Source organism: Oncorhynchus clarkii, chromosome 14 (genome assembly GCF_045791955.1).
Source record: "Oncorhynchus clarkii lewisi isolate Uvic-CL-2024 chromosome 14, UVic_Ocla_1.0, whole genome shotgun sequence".
NCBI lineage: Eukaryota > Metazoa > Chordata > Actinopteri > Salmoniformes > Salmonidae > Oncorhynchus > Oncorhynchus clarkii.
In genome coordinates, this window is record NC_092160.1 from 16839803 (window position 1) to 16857890 (window position 18088).

The 18088-nt window shown below is 40.8% G+C and overlaps 2 protein-coding genes across 6 annotated transcripts; both read right to left on the reverse strand.

The window, feature by feature from the left end:
- Nucleotides 1-218: 218 nt before the first annotated feature.
- On the reverse strand, nucleotides 219-5123 carry LOC139366008 (spermatogenesis associated 4). Its single transcript, XM_071103082.1, has 6 exons — nucleotides 5021-5123; nucleotides 2562-2691; nucleotides 2119-2237; nucleotides 733-953; nucleotides 441-554; nucleotides 219-340 (listed from the first exon to the last, which is right to left on the reverse strand). The coding sequence occupies exons 1-6, from the start codon at nucleotides 5119-5121 to the stop codon at nucleotides 246-248; spliced, it is 780 nt and encodes a 259-aa protein (XP_070959183.1). The 5' UTR covers nucleotides 5122-5123; the 3' UTR covers nucleotides 219-245.
- Nucleotides 5124-5481: 358 nt separating this feature from the next.
- Nucleotides 5482-9423, reverse strand: LOC139366009 (ankyrin repeat and SOCS box containing 5a). 5 transcript variants are annotated; one of them, XM_071103084.1, is made up of 7 exons: nucleotides 9290-9423; nucleotides 8428-8507; nucleotides 8236-8343; nucleotides 7863-8013; nucleotides 6971-7105; nucleotides 6487-6678; nucleotides 5482-6243 (listed from the first exon to the last, which is right to left on the reverse strand). In XM_071103084.1, exons 1-7 carry the CDS (start codon nucleotides 9351-9353, stop codon nucleotides 6116-6118), a joined length of 858 nt encoding a protein of 285 aa, XP_070959185.1. In that variant the 5' UTR covers nucleotides 9354-9423; the 3' UTR covers nucleotides 5482-6115. The 5 variants fall into 5 exon arrangements, with proteins under 5 accessions (XP_070959185.1, XP_070959186.1, XP_070959184.1 ...); XM_071103085.1 differs by lacking the exon at nucleotides 9290-9423 and adding an exon at nucleotides 8894-9031; XM_071103083.1 differs by lacking the exon at nucleotides 9290-9423 and adding an exon at nucleotides 8597-9006.
- Nucleotides 9424-18088: the final 8665 nt, after the last annotated feature.

Sequence of the window (18088 nt, forward strand, 5' to 3'; positions counted from 1 at the left end):
CCCTAAGGTAATATCTTGCATGATAGTCATTGAGAACTGCTGTACTTGTATTTGTTCATAGAGTTACTTCTATTAGAGATATAGAGGTACTTTTATTAGAGGAATAGAGGAACTTTTATTAGAGGAATAAAGGTATAGAGGTACTTATATTACAGAAATAGAGGTATAAAGGTACTTTTATTAGAGGTATCGTATCAGAGGCATCTCTCACAAATACACACCAAACGGCTGAATCTCCTGGCCTTTTAAATTGCAATCAGCGAGCGTCTGTCCATCTGACGCACCTCAATCTCCTTGAAATGGACACTGGCTTTACTCCTGATGGATGGTTCACATGACTCTATAGAAGGGAGGAAAAAGTAAGTGATGAGAAATAAAAGAGACTACAGTGTAGACACTGTAAAACTGGTGGTGGTGAAAAAACTATGTGAATGACTTACTTGCGGTTCCACTTTGTACTGAGGCGTTGCTATCGGAGCTGTCATCTCTGTGGTGAGAAGATGGGGGCAGTCTCACGGCCAGTTCTCCCAAGGTGGGCTTCACGTTGAAGCGCTCTGCCAGAGACAAATGCAATTTTTTTTAATATCCCAATTCAATTACATTATTTGTATTTGAATAACAGTAGCATTGAATTACAATCACATGATAGTCCTGTCGAATCCTAACCCTAATGTTACCAGCCTCATGGTCTATCCAAGAACCCCACTCTATCCCGATTGTTGGTGCACTCACTGGGGTTCTGGACTCTCTCGGCCGCCCTCTGCTCCAGGTGCATGTGGATGATGGCCTGCACCTTCCTCTGATTGGTGGAGATGTTGGGCTCGGCTATGACCTCGGTCAGCCGCAGGTTGTTCTTGATGGCCTTGGAGGCTGTGGCCCGAGCTAGCATGGGCAGCTGGTCCTGGTAGTCCCTGTCTGTGAAGTCAATCTCCCTGCCCTGGATCCCTTTGATCCTGGACAGTTATACAGTATATAAGTTTTATCAGCTACAGTGCCCTCCATAATTATTGGGACAGTGAAGCATTTCTTCTTCTTTCAGGTTTTATACTATGAAAGTTTGGTTTTGAAATAAAACAATGACAATGAGCTTAAAGTGCAGACCGGCAACTTTAAGTTGAAGGTATTTTCATCCATATAGGGTGAACTGTTTAGAAATTGCAGCGCTTTTTGTACATAGTCCCCCCATTTTAGGGGAGCAAAAGTATTGGGACAAATTCACTTGTGTATTAAAGGAGTGTATTATGTGTATTATGTGATATGTGTATTAAAGGAGTAAAAAGTTAAGTATTTGGTCCCATATTCATAACACACAAGGCACTTTATTCATTACATCAAGCTTCTGACTCCATCGACTTCTTAGATGCATTTGCTGTGTTTTGGTTGTGTTTCAGATTAGTTTGTGCCCAATAGAAATTATTGGTAAATAATGTAGTGTCATTTTGGAGTCACTTTATTGTAAATAAGAATAGATTATGTTCCTTAACACGTCTACATTAATGGAGATGCTACCATGATTATGGATAATCCTGAATGAATCATGAATAATGATGAGTGAGAAAGTTACAGACGCACACATTTTTGGGGGGGTATGATACTTGTGCTTCTATGGAAAAATATGAGGAACTGGATCTGGAAAGCAGTAAAAGAAAGCCTGGTTAAACCAGACTGACCACAATGCTCACCAGTGAATATTGTAAGTGCAGCAGACAGTCTAGATTCACAAAGCTAAGGAAGAGAATCACTTGATGATCAGTTAGCGTCTATGCATTGTATTTATTTTAGCCAGGATAGTCGGCTCAGTAACAATTGGAAAACAGACAACCCATTGTCTCACTCTCTTGATAAAGCCTATTGTAATCCTAATGTATTGATGAAAAGGAGAGGATTTGAATTGGTTGAGCATGCTAAGGCTCCCGAGTGGCGCAGCGGTCTAAAGTACTGCATCTCAGTGCTAGAGGCGTCACTACAGACCCTGGTTCGATTCCAGGCTGTATCATAACAGGCCGTGATTGGGAGTCCCAGCATCCGGGTTAGGGTTAGGGTTTGGCCATCATTGTAAATAACAATTTGTTTTTAACTGACTTGCCTAGTTAAATAAAGGTTAAATAAATGTCCCACCTCCTGTTAGTTAAGATGTTGTAAATCTCTTGCACTAGAAGCTCCGCTGCTCCTGGCTTGCAATGGATGGTCCCGTCCAGAACTTCCTTTTGCAGATGGATGTTCTGTTTCACTAGAAACTGATAAGAGAGTAGAAATGGATTCTCCATTATTCAACATGACAAACAAAAGAAAATACAGGACGTCAGTAGTATAGAAAGACAGCCTTCTCACAGCAAAAACATTGATGACTTTGCAAGTGGACATTATAGGATTATTATTATATATTATATTATTATAGGATTATTAGGATTATACCCACCAGTTTATTTGTACTCATACACCTACTATTTTGTTACTGTCCGTTAGTCTGGGTTCAAGTCTGTTTAGCTAAGGAGCGTAATGTGATAACTGAACAGAAGAGATGACAACCAGGCTACCTGGCCATACCCTCCAACTCTTACCCTCTCTATTTGTGCCCAGTTGCCCTGTTTGGTTGGAAGTGATGTCCCATTGTTGTAGGAGTGCATGGGGAAGTCTTCATGATAATACCAGGAGAACATCTCTGCCACAAGGTAGCCATTGGAGAAATCCCTGGTGAAGGGAAAATGTGACTCCATAACATAGGGGAGAGTGGGATAAGTTGAGCCATTTTTTATATTCATTACACTGCATTCAGAAAGAATTCAGACTACTTCCTTTTCCCCCCACATTATTTACGCTACAGCCTTATTCTAAAATTGATTAAATTAATGTTTTTCCTCATCAATCTACAATACCCCATAATATCAAAGCAAAAACAGGTTTTTAGATTTATATTTTTAATTATTTTACAGAAATACCTTATTTACATAAGTAGTCATACCCTTTGCTATGAGATACGAAATTGAGCTCCAGTTTATCCTGTTTCCATTTATCATCCTTGAGATGTTTCTACAATTTGATTGGAGTCCGCCTGTGGTAAATGCATTTGATATGACATGATTTGGAAAGGCACACCTGTCTATATAAGGTCCCACAGTTGACAATGCATGTCAGAGCAAAAACTCAGCCATGAGGTCCAAGAAATTGTCCATAGATCTGGGGAAGGGTAGAAAAACATTTCTGCAGCATTGAAGGTCACCAAGAACACAGTGGCCTCCATCATTTTTAAATGGAAGAAGTTTGGAACCACTAAGACTCTTCTTTGAGCTGGCTGCCCGGCCAAACTGAGCAATCGGGGGAGAAGGGCCTTGGTCAGGGAGGTGACCAAGAACCCGATGGTCACTGACAGAGCTCCAGAGTTCCTCTGTGGAGATGGGAGAACCTTATGAAGGACAACCATCTCTGCAGCACTCCACCAATCAGGTCTTTATGGTAGAGTGGCCAGACGAAAGCCACTCTTCAGTAAAAGGCACATGACAGCCCGCTTGGAGTTTGCCTAAAGGCACCTAAAGACTCTGAAACCAAGAATGAACTATTTTGCCTCAATACCAAGCATCACATCTAGAGGAAACGTGGCACCATCCCTACGGTGAAGCATGGTGGTGGCAGCATCATGCTGTGGGGCTGTTTTTCAACGGCAGGAACCTCGGAGACAAGTCATGATCGAGGAATGATGAACGGGACAAAGTACAGAGAGAGCCTTGATGAAAACCTACCCCAGAGCGCTCAGGACCTCAGACTGGGGTGAAGGTTCACCTTCCAACAGGACAACAACCCAAAGCACACAGCCAAGACAACGCAGGACTGGCTTCGGGACAAGTCTCTTAATGTCTTTGAGTGGCCCAGCCAGAGCCCGGACTTGAACCCAAATGAACATCTCTGGAGAGACCTGAAAATATCTGTGCAGTGACACTCTCCACCCAACCTGACAGAGCTTGAGAGGATCTGCGGAGAAGAATGGGAGAAACTCCCCAAATACAGGTGTGCCAAGCTGGTAGCGTCATACCCAAGAAGACTCAAGGCTGTAATCGCTGCCAAAGGTGCTTCAACCAAGTACTGAGTAAAGGGTCTGAATACTTATGTAAATGGCGCTAAAAAAAGATATACATACTGTAACTGTAGATTGATGAGAATTTGTTTTAAATCCATTGTAGAATCAGGCTAACATAACATGTGGAAAAAGTCAAGGGGTCTAAATACTTTCTGAATGCACTGTATATTCATTATGGAAATAATCAGAATTCCATTACAGTTTTGAAAACATTGCTTATCCAAAAAAAGCGGTGTCTTGGCACAACTTATCCTGGGTATGGGGTATGTTGAGCCCCTGTACAGGGTAAATTAAGCTGCATACAAATTTCTGTACTGACTGGAATATTACCACTATAGTTACCTTTTTGAAACCATGTCTATTTTTATTTCCCAAACACAATAACAATCGCTTTTTTGTCTTTTGATAATTATAAGGATCTTTTAACACATGCTTTGTTGTTTTACCTCATGCCTTGCTATATGCCTGGGAAGAAAACACTTAAATTTGTTCAACTTCACATTTGGATAAATTTACCACATAACCATTAGCTCAACTTACCCCAATGCAAAAATGTTGACTATAGCCAACACAACTACAAGATGCACTTTCAAGCTAGGTGTAGAACGTCATATTAAAGCTTATAGAGACCCCAATAGAACAATCTTAAAAGGATCTACTTTGGTTTAGATACAAGCATCATGAAACCTCGAACTCAATTCAAAATATATAAATTTGTTTACCTAACTTGCTTACCACTTTTTCCATGTGGTTTATTCCTTCACAGACTACATGAAAATTGACACTTCCTCAATATTTGGTCAAATTATATATCTTGTGTATTGTTTCCTTGAAACAAAGGTAGCTCAATTTACCCGACTGTCCCTTTAAGGTTACTTGGTTAGATAGACCAACTCTCAAGTTATATTTCACATAGACACGCTTTGCAATTTGCTAATGTACACTCACCTGCGCATATTCTTTGGAGAAAATGACAAATCCAGGCTTTGGAGCCACTTCAGAACTTCTCGTGGCAGTCCTGTCTTTTTGGGAGGCTGTGCGTAAGCCATTGTCAGCTGTAATGTTAATTCAGCTAGCGTCTATGAACCAGCCACACACGCTTACAAAATGATAAGATAAGTTACTATTGGTCTAACTTTTCTGGTTCAGTATTTCGTTAAGTTGTTGCTATATAACACTGTGTCTTATAGAACATTTGTGGTAAACGAACTAGCTAAGCTAACGAGCTTACTAGCTCATATGGCACATTTGACATGTTTATCAACAGTTCCATAGCAACGGCCTTACTTCTTCTTTCTCCTGGAAAGGTGAACGTATCGCGGGAAGGTACATTGTTGCCACCCATTGGAAATAGAACATGTTGCGCACACTGAAGAGAGCTGCTTGCCTTTGAAAGTTTTGCAAAAACGTGGAATTCAAAACGTTTTAATAAAATAATAGCAAGCAGCTCAGTCAATAAGATCACACATAAAACACATCAAGCAAGCAAGTTTATATATATATTTTTTGAGGATATGAATGTAGGAGTAGTGTTCTCAATGATAATGGTAAAGATTTTGGTGAATTTTAAGTTTTGCAGATGCACAGGTCTAATCTAAAATATATAACGTGATAAACCATGTTAATATAACAATCCAAATTAAATGCATTTTCCATAATATGAAAGCACTTTAAATTGTGTTATTGTATGAGAATATGAGCCAGCCACAGATTAATTTATAAACCTGCTGCAAAATATTGATGAGGAACACATTTTCTAAGTGCCTTTAAACAGTCCAGCTCTGGATTTAAATGAAACTCTCCCTTGAAAATGTTCATAGCAAACCATGATTGCTGGTCATTGCTCCAACCCCAAATTTTAGCAGTTTCTTGTGAACCATACTCAAATCTGGTATAGGCTAAATCAAGCATGTATTTCATTGCTTCAAGTGCAAGTAGTGCTCCTTCTATCCTTGCAGGCTGTTGAGTTCACATGAATGACTGACACCAGGAAGATGCCACCACCACCACCACAGCCTTTGAGATTGTGACGTTCTCAGCTCATCATCTGTACTGGAGGTAGTTCCTGAGGGGGTTGGGAAGGGGAAGATGGTTGATGAGGTGAAACCTGTCACGGCCCACACGGTCACGGATACGCTGTCGACACAGCTGACTCAATGGTTGGGGCGTGGCTGCAGAAAGGTGGAAGGGAGAAGGGAAAACATATCATGCTATTCAACCAAATGCACTACAGCCCGGCTAGTTTGCTATTGCTTGAACACGTGATATTCTATTCCTGACAATGATGGTTTAGTTTTAAACATATAATGGACAGCTAGTTTGACTTGGGTGATTAACCAATAACACTACGATACTTTGGCTATAGGAATTCACTGATTTCTAAGGATGACTGTGAATAGGCCTATAGAACTTACCCTCATAGACCAGTAGAAACCCCTCTGTCAGGCTGCTGGGGGGAGCAGCCTCCACAGGTCTCTGGAACTCAATGTTCCTGGCATGGATATCTGCCCCAAAGTCCAACAACAGCTTAACAATGGCAGTGCAGTCCTTCTCAGCGGCAGCGTGTAAGGGAGACTCCATATATCTACCTTTCTGTACATTTGCTCCTGTGTGGAGGCGTAAACCAAGGTATGGATATAACACACATTTAATAGTCCTATGTCATTCAGTTACAGGAAAGAAGTACTTTATCGATGTCATAACATGATGGATTTGGACTTTTATCCAGGTGGGTTAAACATATTAGTAGAAATGGGAAGATGCTCTGAGCTACTACAGCATTACAGGTACAATACATTTCACCACTTGGGGAGACAGTAATAATCTTACCACTAGTTCTCCTCCTCTCATCATACCTGGCTATGGTGATTTGACAGAGCAGATGTGCACGTGCCTCACCTTCCCTCAGCAGCTTCTGGACACATTCTATCTCCTGAGAGACACAGGCGGTGTAGAGGGGCGTTCCCAGGTGAGGAATGTCAAAGTCCACGTCGGCTCCCCATCTGATTAGAGTCTCCACACACCCACTGTTGCCTACCGACCGTAGGCACATACATGGAAGTCATTAGTGTCAGCTTTCCAATTATTGTGGTTGGTGTTTTAGCTAATTATTTCTGTACCCGGAATATGAGGATTCCTCTAAGCACCATGGGACATACTCTAAATTGAATTATGTTTGTGTATCTCAAAAACTGTACTCTGATTTGTGATATTTTGATTCAGATTTTTAAGTTTTATGTATTTGCCTCAATCCCAAGTTAGCATACAGCCCAAATGGTCAGTGAAGTACACTTGAAGGTTCGTACCAATGATGTAAATAAACCATGGATTGCTGATGCTAAGTATTAGCCAATGAGAGGCTTTAAAGCCACCGGCCGCCATATTGGTACACCTCATAGGAATAAATGGAATTCAACAGTATTTCAATGAAATGTTTCAAGAACAAGATAACATGTATTTAAGTATTTTTTTGTAGTGGGGCAGTAACATTAGTACTCACAGAAAAAATGAAAATGTTTATATGTATATTTAAAAAATATATATATATATGTATATATATATGTGTTTAGCTCATATAATATAATTTAAAGTATGCATTAAGTGTCTGTAATAGAATAAACTAATTTAGACATTAAAATCTTTTTTACAATAGAGGATTATTACCAAGGTGGCTGTGCGGTGGCTTCAATACAGCAGCCCTTGTCATTCATCCAGGCTTTATACACATCATTGGGTTCATACTAGATTAATTAAGATAAGGATGTTGGAGTGATAAGGGTACTGAGCATACCTTTACTGCTGGCTTGGTGAATGGGCGAGGGCTGAAATACCAGAGCCTGGGGTTTGGCCCCGTTCTCCAGGAGGACCTCTGCACATGATACACTGCCCACTGAGCACGCGTTGAAAAGAGGAGTCACCCCATCAATGGTGGTGACGTTCACCTGCACAGAGTCTCATGTTAACTCTGACCGTTCAGCTGAATAACGCAGCACCATTTTGGGGCAGAGAAAAAATAACAAATAACAGAGAACAAGATGTATTTTACAAAAGCTTTATTAAGCTATTTCTTAAATGTATTATTTAGTACAAATTATTACTGTTTCATGTAAAAAAAAAAGAAGAAAGTTTTCTTGATTATTAACGGATCTTCTCCATTGACTCACATTGGCTCCTGCAGCGATCAGAGCTCTGGCACATGCTACATGGTCTCCAAGGCAGGCCTCGTGCAGAGGACTCACATGGTCTATAGTGACTACATTTACATTGTGGCCCTGTGGGAGCAGCAGAACACAACCATAGTACATTTCAGAAGGTAAGCAGTGGGTGCACACTGAATTGGATTACCTTTGGCTCACCTGTAAAATGAGATTCCTCAGAGCTAAGAGACGACCTTGGCATGCAGCATCATGTAAGGGTGAGCGGTCTGCCCAGGACCCTGCAGCAAACACAAATGCTTGTCACATACCACAGCTCACCGTCTCACAGTTTTGATGAATGATTCCATTTCACAGGGCACACACACACCTGGGTCAATATCCAGAATAGCACCAGATGCATTCCAGACTGCATCATCATTGTTACCTTTCTCCATATTACTGATCTATGACACTTCTATTCTATTTCACTTCATATAAGGTAGAGTACTAAGTATCCATGTTGTCCAATTGAGGGTGAGCCAATATGTCTCCATTGGCAATAACCGTCAAATCTATTTTCTCTTGAGCTAGCCTAACCTACTTGATGTATTAATGGAAGACCAAGCCACTGTAAATCAGAAACAAAACATGTTCTGGAAAAACTAGTGTAAACTACATCACTGACCTTTAATAACGCACAACAAGATTTGATTTTGTGTTGCTGTTTGCTGCATTGGTGCTCCCTTTCCATGCGCCAAGCATGTTGGCACACTGTCTGTCACTGACACTGGGAAGCTTAAGTGCTGTTTTGGTCTGCAAGTCTGCCTACAGACCACAGTCAGTCAGGAATGAAAACTAGGGCAAGGGGGGTGGGCCGTTCTATTAATAGTTTAGGGTAGAAATGAGCCTGACCGGTATGTACCATATACACAGTTATTATGTTTCAGCTACTTTGCATGTTCAGGTCAACAAAGTGAGTATATGCATTATTCACAGTAGCCAAATTATAAATAATCATTATTGTGATAATTTTGGTTGTTGTGACAATAGACTAATACAGTACAGAGATATGGGTACTCACTGTGTCCTTGACCAAAATCAGAGCCAGTACGGTGAGAACAGAGCCAGTATGGTGAGGTAAACATTGGAATAATGGAGCAACGCGAAAGGATTCGCTGTCATATTGCCCCTCTTTTGAACAGGCTCTGCTATACTGAGGGGAACATATGCCACTCTCAAGTGGTCCTCACTGAACTTCTGTGCCTGTGTTAAAATAGTTTAATTCTCATTGTGGTGTAGTGGAGTGTCATTTCAATTATGGAAGTTTCAGCACAGTCAATATCATCATGTAATCAGTGTCCACTACTGGTTCCAAGGCATGTTAGGTGCTAAATTCAACTAGTAAATCTGAGCATTGTCCAGAATCAAGTTACAAGGAAGGAAATTAGATACTTAGTCAGTTACACCATTGTGTCTTCCACATTTAACCCAACCCCAGTGAGTGCATTTTTAATCCAGGAACAAGGAAAATGCCAACAATAAAGTGAAGCTTCCAACTGTATATGAATAAGACAAAGTGCTCATTTCAGCATCTCTGACCTATTAAAACATTATTGATACAAAGGAGTGAGAGTTGGTTAAAGGCATGGCAGGGTAGTATCATTCATGTTGTAGGTTAAATGCAGCAGAGAACAGTATAGTTCCACTATTCGTTGGGAAGGTCGGAGATTTTGCCAGTATTTCATTCCATTCTCTTTAGTTATTTTCAGCCTGGCTGAATCAGCCATGTAGTCCAACAACAATCAACAAATTGCCATCAAACATGACCGTATAATGTTTTGATTTACCTTGTTTTCTGCAATGTTTGTTTGGACATGATTCTTTATCAAAATAGCTTTCCTAGTATTAGCCCAGCTTCCATCGTTTGTCATCAATCGACATAAGGAAAAATAGCGCCATCTGGCGGCAGTAGAACAATCCTAGTATTTTAATTCACACGTATTCCCAGGGGCTCAAGGGTGGGCAAACATTTATTGGATGTGGAAGGTTCGAACAAAAGACAGTACAACAAACTCTGTGTTCAAACGTTCAAGCTTTAACCAAGCCAATTTCAACTTTATATGGAAAAATAAACATAAATATTTAAGAAAAGTAGATATTGTAAAGTCTACTGAGGAAGGTGGACTGAATGCAATTGACTTTTATCTAATTAATTGATACACCATCCACAGTGTAATTAATATCTTCACCATGGTCAAAGGGATAGTAAATATCTGCTTTTTTTTTACCCATCTACCAATAGGTTCCCTTCTTTGCGAGGCATTGGAAAACCTCCCTGGTCTTTGTGATTGAATCTGTGTTTGGAATTCACTGCTCGACTGAGGGACCTTACAGACAATTGTATGTGTGGGGTAAAGAGATAAGGTAGTCGTTCCCAAATCATGTTAAACACTATTATTGAACACATAGTGAGTCCATGCAACTTATTATGTGACTTGATAAGCACATTTTCACTCCTGAACTTATTTAGGCTTGCCATAACAAAGGGGGTGAATACTTATTGACTCAAGACATTTCAGCTTTTCATTTTGAAATCATTTGTAAACATGTCCACTTTGACATTTATTCAAAATGTGAAAAAAGAAAAGGGTTGGGAATTCTTTCTGAAGGCACTGCATCTGGTCTATCAACATGTAATGGATGATAATGGCAATGCTCTATTGTATAACAATTTCATTCAAAGTATTATCTTGTTTGCACCAATAGGCAATACTCTACAGTAGTTAAGGCAATTCCACAAGCAATGCTTTTTTAAATCAAAGGAAGGTTGACATATTCTACTGCAGTACCACAGATGTTTTCATTGGTTATATATGGATGTCAACAAATTCTAAATGCATTTTATTACTTCCGTGTTTCCTTTCACCTTTGAAAAGGAAATATTTGTTACAAGATTTCATTAGGATTTGTATAGTCATAACAAGAACCAGATACCTTTTATTTTCCTTTATCACCATAAGAAGTTATTGAAAACCTTTATGGGATGCTTTTCAATATTGGATTACAGATAATGATCTTTCATTTCTAATTATGTGATATTATTTTGTTTCCTAATTAATGACAGTAATGTTGAATTTATGTACAATAATTCTTACAGAAAAGTGTTTCTTAAAAACTATATATATATATATATATATATATAACTCAGCAAAAAAAGAAATGTCCCTTTTTCAGGATTCTTTCAAAGATAATTAGTAAAAATACAACAGATTACAGATCTTCATTGTAAAGGGTTTAAACATAGTTTCCCATGCTTGTTCAATGAACCATAAACAATTAATGAACATGCAGCTGTGGAACGGTCGTTAAGACACTAACAGCTTACAGACGGTAGGCAATTAAGGTCACAATTATGAAAACTTAGGACACTAAAGAGGCCTTTCTACTGACTCTGACAAACACCAAAAGAAAGATGCCCAGGGTCCCTGCTCATCTGCTTGAACGCGCCTTAGGCATGCTGCAAGGATGCATGAGGACTGCAGATGTGGCCAGGGCAATAAATTGTAATGTCCGTACTGTGAGACGCCTAAGACAGCCCTACAGGGAGACAGGACGGACAGCTGACCGTCCTCGCAGTGGCAGACCACTTCTACCAACACCTGCACAGGATCGGTACATTCGAACATCACACCTGCGGGACAGGTACAGGATGGCAACAACAACTGCCCGAGTTACACCAGGAACGCACAATCCCTCTATCAGTGCTCAGACTGTCCGCAATAGGCTGAGAGAGGCTGAACTGATGGCTTGTAGGCCTAATGTAATGCAGGTCCTCAACAGACATCACCGACAACAACGTCGCCTATGGGCACAAACCCATCGTCATTGGACCAGACAGGACTGGCAAAAAGTGCTCTTCACTGACAAGTCGCAGTTTTGTCTCACCAGGGGTGAAGGTCGGATTTGCGTTTATTGTTGAAGGAATGAGCGTTACACTGAGGCCTGTACTCTTGTGCGGGATACATTTGGAGGTGGAGGGTCCATCATGGTCTGGGACGGTCTGTCACAGCATCATCAGACTGAGCTTGTTGTCATTGCAGGCAATCTCAACGCTGTGCATTACAGGGAAGACATCCTCCTCCCTCATGTGGTACCATTCCTGCAGGCTCATCCTGACGTGACCCTCCAGCATGACAATGCCACCAGCCATTCTACTCGTTCTGTGCGTGATTTCCTGCAAGACAGGAATGTCAGTGTTCTGCCATGGCCAGCGAAGAGCTCAGATCTCAATCTCATTGAGCACGTCTGGGACCTGTTGGATCGGAAGCTGAGGGCTAGGACCATTCCCCCGGAAATGTCCGGGAACTTGCAGGTGCCTTGGTGGAAGTGTGGGGTAACATCTCACAAGACCTGGCAAATCTGGGGTAGTCCATGAGGAAGAGATGCACTGCAGTACGTAATGCAGCTGCTGGCCACACCAGATACTGACTGTTGCTTTTGACCACCCCTTTGTTCAGGGACACATTATTCGATTTCTGTTAGTCACATGTCTGTGGAACTTGTTCCGTTTATGTCTCAGTTGTTGAGTCTTGTTATGTTCATACAAATATTTTCACATGTTAAGTTTGCTGAAATTAAACGCACTTGACAGTGAGAGGACGTTTCTTTTTTTCCTGCGTTTATATTTATAGTACCAGTCAAAAGTTTGGACACACCTACTCATTCAAGGGTTTTGATTTTCTTTATTTTTACTATTTTCTACATTGTAGAATAATAGTGAAGACATCAAAACTATGGAATCATGTAAAAAAAAGTGTTAAACAAATCAAAATATATTTTATATTCTTCAAAGTAGCCACCTTTTGCCTTGATGACAACTTTGCACACTCTTGGCATTCTCTTAACCAGCTTCACCTGGAATGCTTTTCCAACAGTCTTGAAGGACTTCCCACATATGCTGAACACTTGTTGGCTGCTTATCCTTCACCCTGCGGTCCAACTCATCCAAAACCATCTCAATTGGGTTGAGTTATTATGGAGGTCATCTTATGCAGCACTCCATCACTCTCATTCTTGGTCAAATAGCCCTTACACATCCTGGAAATGTGTTGGGTCATTGTCCTGTTGCAAAACAAATGATAGTCCCATTAAGCGCAAGCCAGATGGGATGGCATATCAATGCAGAATGCTGTGGTAGCCATGCTGGTTAAGTGTGCCTTAAATTCTAAACAAATCACTGACAGTGTCACCAGCAAAGCACCCCCACACCCTCACACCTCCTACTCCATGCTACACGGTGGGAATAATACATGCAGAGATCATCCATTCACCTACTCTGCGTCTCGCAAAAACATGGTGGTTGGAACCAAATATCTCAAATTTGGATTCATCAGACTAAAGGACAGATTTCCACCTGTCTAATGTCCATTGCACGTGTTTCTTGGCCCAAGCAAGTCTCTTCTTCTTATTGATGTCCTTTAGTAGTGGTTTTTATTTTTTTTATTTTATTTCACCTTTATTTAACCAGGTAGGCAACTTGAGAACAAGTTCTCATTTACAATTGCGACCTGGCCAAGATAAAGCAAAGCAGTTTGACACATACAACGACACAGAGTTACACATGGAGTAAAACAAACATACAGTCAATAGTACAGTATAAACAAGTCTATATACGATGTGAGCAAATGAGGTGAGATAAGGGAGGTAAAGGCAAAAAAAGGCCATGGTGGCAAAGTAAATACAATATAGCAAGTAAAACACTGGAATGGCAGATTTGCAATGGAAGAATGTGCAAAGTAGAAATAAAAATAATGGGGTGCAAAGGAGCAAAATAAATAAATCATTTAAATACAGTAGGGAAAGAGGTAGTTGTTTGGGCTAAATTATAGGTGGGCTATGTACAGGTGCAGTAATCTGTGAGCTGCTCTGACAGTTGGTGCTTAAAGCTAGTGAGGGAGATAAGTGCTTCCAGTTTCAGAGATTTTTGTAGTTCGTTCCAGTCATTGGCAGCAGAGAACTGGAAGGAGAGGCGGCCAAAGAAAGAATTGGTTTTGGGGGTGAATAGAGAGATATACCTGCTGGAGCGTGTGCTACAGGTGGGAGATGCTATGGTGACCAGCGAGCTGAGATAAGGGGGGACTTTACCTAGCAGGGTCTTGTAGATGACATGGAGCCAGTGGGTTTGGCGACGAGTATGAAGCGAGGGCCAACCAACGAGAGCGTACAGGTCGCAATGGTGGGTAGTATATGGGGCTTTGGTGACAAAACGGATTGCACTGTGATAGACTGCATCCAATTTGTTGAGTAGGGTATTGGAGGCTATTTTGTAAATGACATCGCCAAAGTCGAGGATTGGTAGGATGGTCAGTTTTACAAGGGTATGTTTGGCAGCATGAGTGAAGGATGCTTTGTTGCGAAATAGGAAGCCAATTCTAGATTTAACTTTGGATTGGAGATGTTTGATATGGTTCTGGAAGGAGAGTTTACAGTCTAACCAGACACCTAAGTATTTGTAGTTGTCCACGTATTCTAAGTCAGAGCCGTCCAGAGTAGTGATGTTGGACAGGCGGGCAGGTGCAGGTAGCGATCGGTTGAAGAGCATGCATTTAGATTTACTTGTATTTAAGAGAATTGGAGGCCACGGAAGGAGAGTTGTATGGCATTGAAGCTTGCCTGGAGGGTTGTTAACACAGTGTCCAGAGAAGGGCCAGAAGTATACAGAATGGTGTCGTCTGCGTAGAGGTGGATCAGAGACTCACCAGCAGCAAGAGCGACCTCATTGATGTATACAGAGAAGAGAGTCGGTCCAAGAATTGAACCCTGTGGCACCCCCATAGAGACTGCCAGAGGTCCGGACAGCAGACCCTCCGATTTGACACACTGAACTCTATCAGAGAAGTAGTTGGTGAACCAGGCGATGAGGATGTGGTGATTGACAGAGTCGAAAGCCTTGGCCAGATCAATGAATACGGCTGCACAGTAATGTTTCTTATCGATGGCAGTTAAGATATCGTTTAGGACCTTGAGCGTGGCTGAGGTGCACCCATGACCAGCTCTGAATCCAGATTGCATAGCAGAGAAGGTATGGTGAGATTCGAAATGGTCGGTAATCTGTTTGTTGACTTGGCATTCGAAGACCTTAGAAAGGCATGGTAGGATAGATATAGGTCTGTAGCAGTTTGGGTCAAGAGTGTCCCCCACTTTGAAGAGGGGGATGACCGCAGCTGCTTTCCAATCTTTGGGAATCTTAGACGACACGAAAGAGAGGTTGAACAGGCTAGTAATAGGGGTGGCAACAATTTCGGCAGATAATTTTAGAAAGAAAGGTTCCAGATTGTCTAGCCCGGCTGATTTGTAGGAGTCCAGATTTTGCAGCTCTTTCAGAACATCAGCTGAACGGATTTGGGAGAAGGAGAAATGGGGAAGGCTTGGGCGAGTTGCTGTGGGGGGTGCAGTGCTGTTGACCGGGGTAGGAGTAGCCAGGTGGAAAGCATGGCCAGCCGTAGAAAAATGCTTATTGAAATTCTCAATTATGGTGGATTTATCAGTGGTGACAGTGTTTCCTATCTTCAGTGCAGTGGGTAGCTGGGAGGAGGTGTTCTTATTCTCCATGGACTTTACAGTGTCCCAGAACGTTTTTGAGTTAGTGTTGCAGGAAGCAAATTTCTGCTTGAAAAAGTTAGCCTTAGCTTTTCTAACTGCCTGTGTATAATGGTTTCTAGCTTCCCTGAACAGCTGCATATCACGTGGGCTGTTCGATGCTAATGCAGAACGCCATAGGATGTTTTTGTGTTGGTTAAGGGCAGTCAGGTCTGGGGAGAACCAAGGGCTATATCTGTTCCTGGTTCAAAATTTCTTGAATGGGGCATGTTTATTTAAGATGGTTAGGAAGGCATTTAAAAAAAATATCCAGGCATCCTCTACTGACGGGATGAGATCAATATCCTTCCAGGATACCCCAGCCAAGTCGATTAGAAAGGAAATAAAGTTTATTTGCAGCAATTCGACCATGAAGGCCTAATTCATGCAGTCTCCTATGATCAGTTGATGTTGAGATGTGTCTGTTACTTGAACTCTGTGATGCATTTATCTGGGCTGCAATTTGTGAGGCTGGTAACTTTAAAGAACTTATCCTCTGCAGCATAGGTAACTCTGGGTCTTCCTTTCTTGTGGCTGTCCTCATGAGAGCCAGTTTCGTCATAGCACTTGATGGTTTTTGCAACTGCACTTTAAGAAACTTTCAAACTTCTTGAAATGTTCCGTATTGACTGACCTTCATGTCTTAAAGTAATGATTGACTGTCGTTTCTCTCTGCTTATTTGAGCTGTTCTTGCCATAATACGAACTCTGTCTTTTACCAAATAGGGCTATATTCTGTATACCACCCATACCTTGTTCCAACACAACTGATTGGCTCAAATGCATTAAGAAGGAAAGAAATTCCACCCATCTCTACAGATCGGTGTGCCACCCTCACAACAGTAGAGCTAAATTGCGCTAATGTGATTAGCATGACGTTGTAAATAACAAGAACATTTCCCAGGACAAAGACATATCTGATATTGGCAGAAAGGTTACATTGTTTTTAATCTAACTGCACTGTCCAATTTACAGTAGCTATTACAGTGAAATAATATCATGCTATTGTTTGAGGAGGGTGCACAGTTATGAACTTGAAAAGTTATTAATAAACCAATTAGGCACATTTGGGCAGTCTTGATATAGAATTTTGAACAGAAATTCAATCTTTCTTTGAATCTGTCTACAACACTGCTACCATCTAGTGGCCAAAGTATACATTTCGCCTGGGCTGGAATAAAACATTATGGCCTTTCTCTTGCATTTCGAATATGATGGTACAAAAATAAGTTAAAAAGGTTTGTTTTTTCTTTGTATTATCTTTTACCATATCGAATGTGTTATATTCTCCTACATTAATTTCAAATTTTCCACAAACTTCAAACTGTTTCCTTTCAAATGGTGTCAAAAATATGCATACTCTTGCGTCAGGTCCTGAGCTATAGGCAGTTAGATTTGGGTATGTCATTTTAGGCAAAAATTGAAAAAAAGATGAGGATCCTTATTAACTTTTGACAAGGCACACCTGTTAATTGAAATGCATTCCAGGTGACTACCTCATGAAGCTGGTTGAGAGATATATTCATGCTTTTTCTAGTTGCTTGTTCTGTTTATTGATTCAAGTGTTGTTTTGTATGTAAAATGTTCCTATTTGATTGTAAACATTTCTGAATAAAACAATTACAATTTCAAGCTAAGAATGAAGTAATTTGGTAGTTATTGAAAGACATACCTGTTTTTCCTTTTAGGGAATACTTGTATTCAAGGTAAAGTTTTCGCTGGCAAAGACATTACTCTCTACTACAAGCTACAGTGCATCTTGCTACATCAATGACTGGATGGATCCCATGCATCTCATAGGACGTCCAGGAATGTACAATGTGCACATTTAAACAAAGATTTTTATAATTAACCCAAGATTGATCAGAGCATGTCATTTCCAATGGTCTACAAAATACAGTCCACTCTGTTTGTTACAGAATCTATTTTCGCAAACACAAAACTGTATGGAGATCAAATTTGTTGATAGTTGGCCTTAATCATCTCGCTCCGTCTTCTCCCTCATCCGGTTACTGGGCTTCCTCTCATCACCATATTTGGTAGTGAGTGGAAACACCAACTGGATGCTTCGTACTTATACATCCGGTGACATATCTGGTTCATTGTGCCATCTGTGATTTCAATCTTCTTCTTCTTCTTCTATGGCGGGGTGAAAATTGAGTAACTTTAATGCACGTCTTAATCATGTGACCATGTTAAAATTCAATGTCAAAAAGCTGGACATTGTAGCATTTATTGCAAT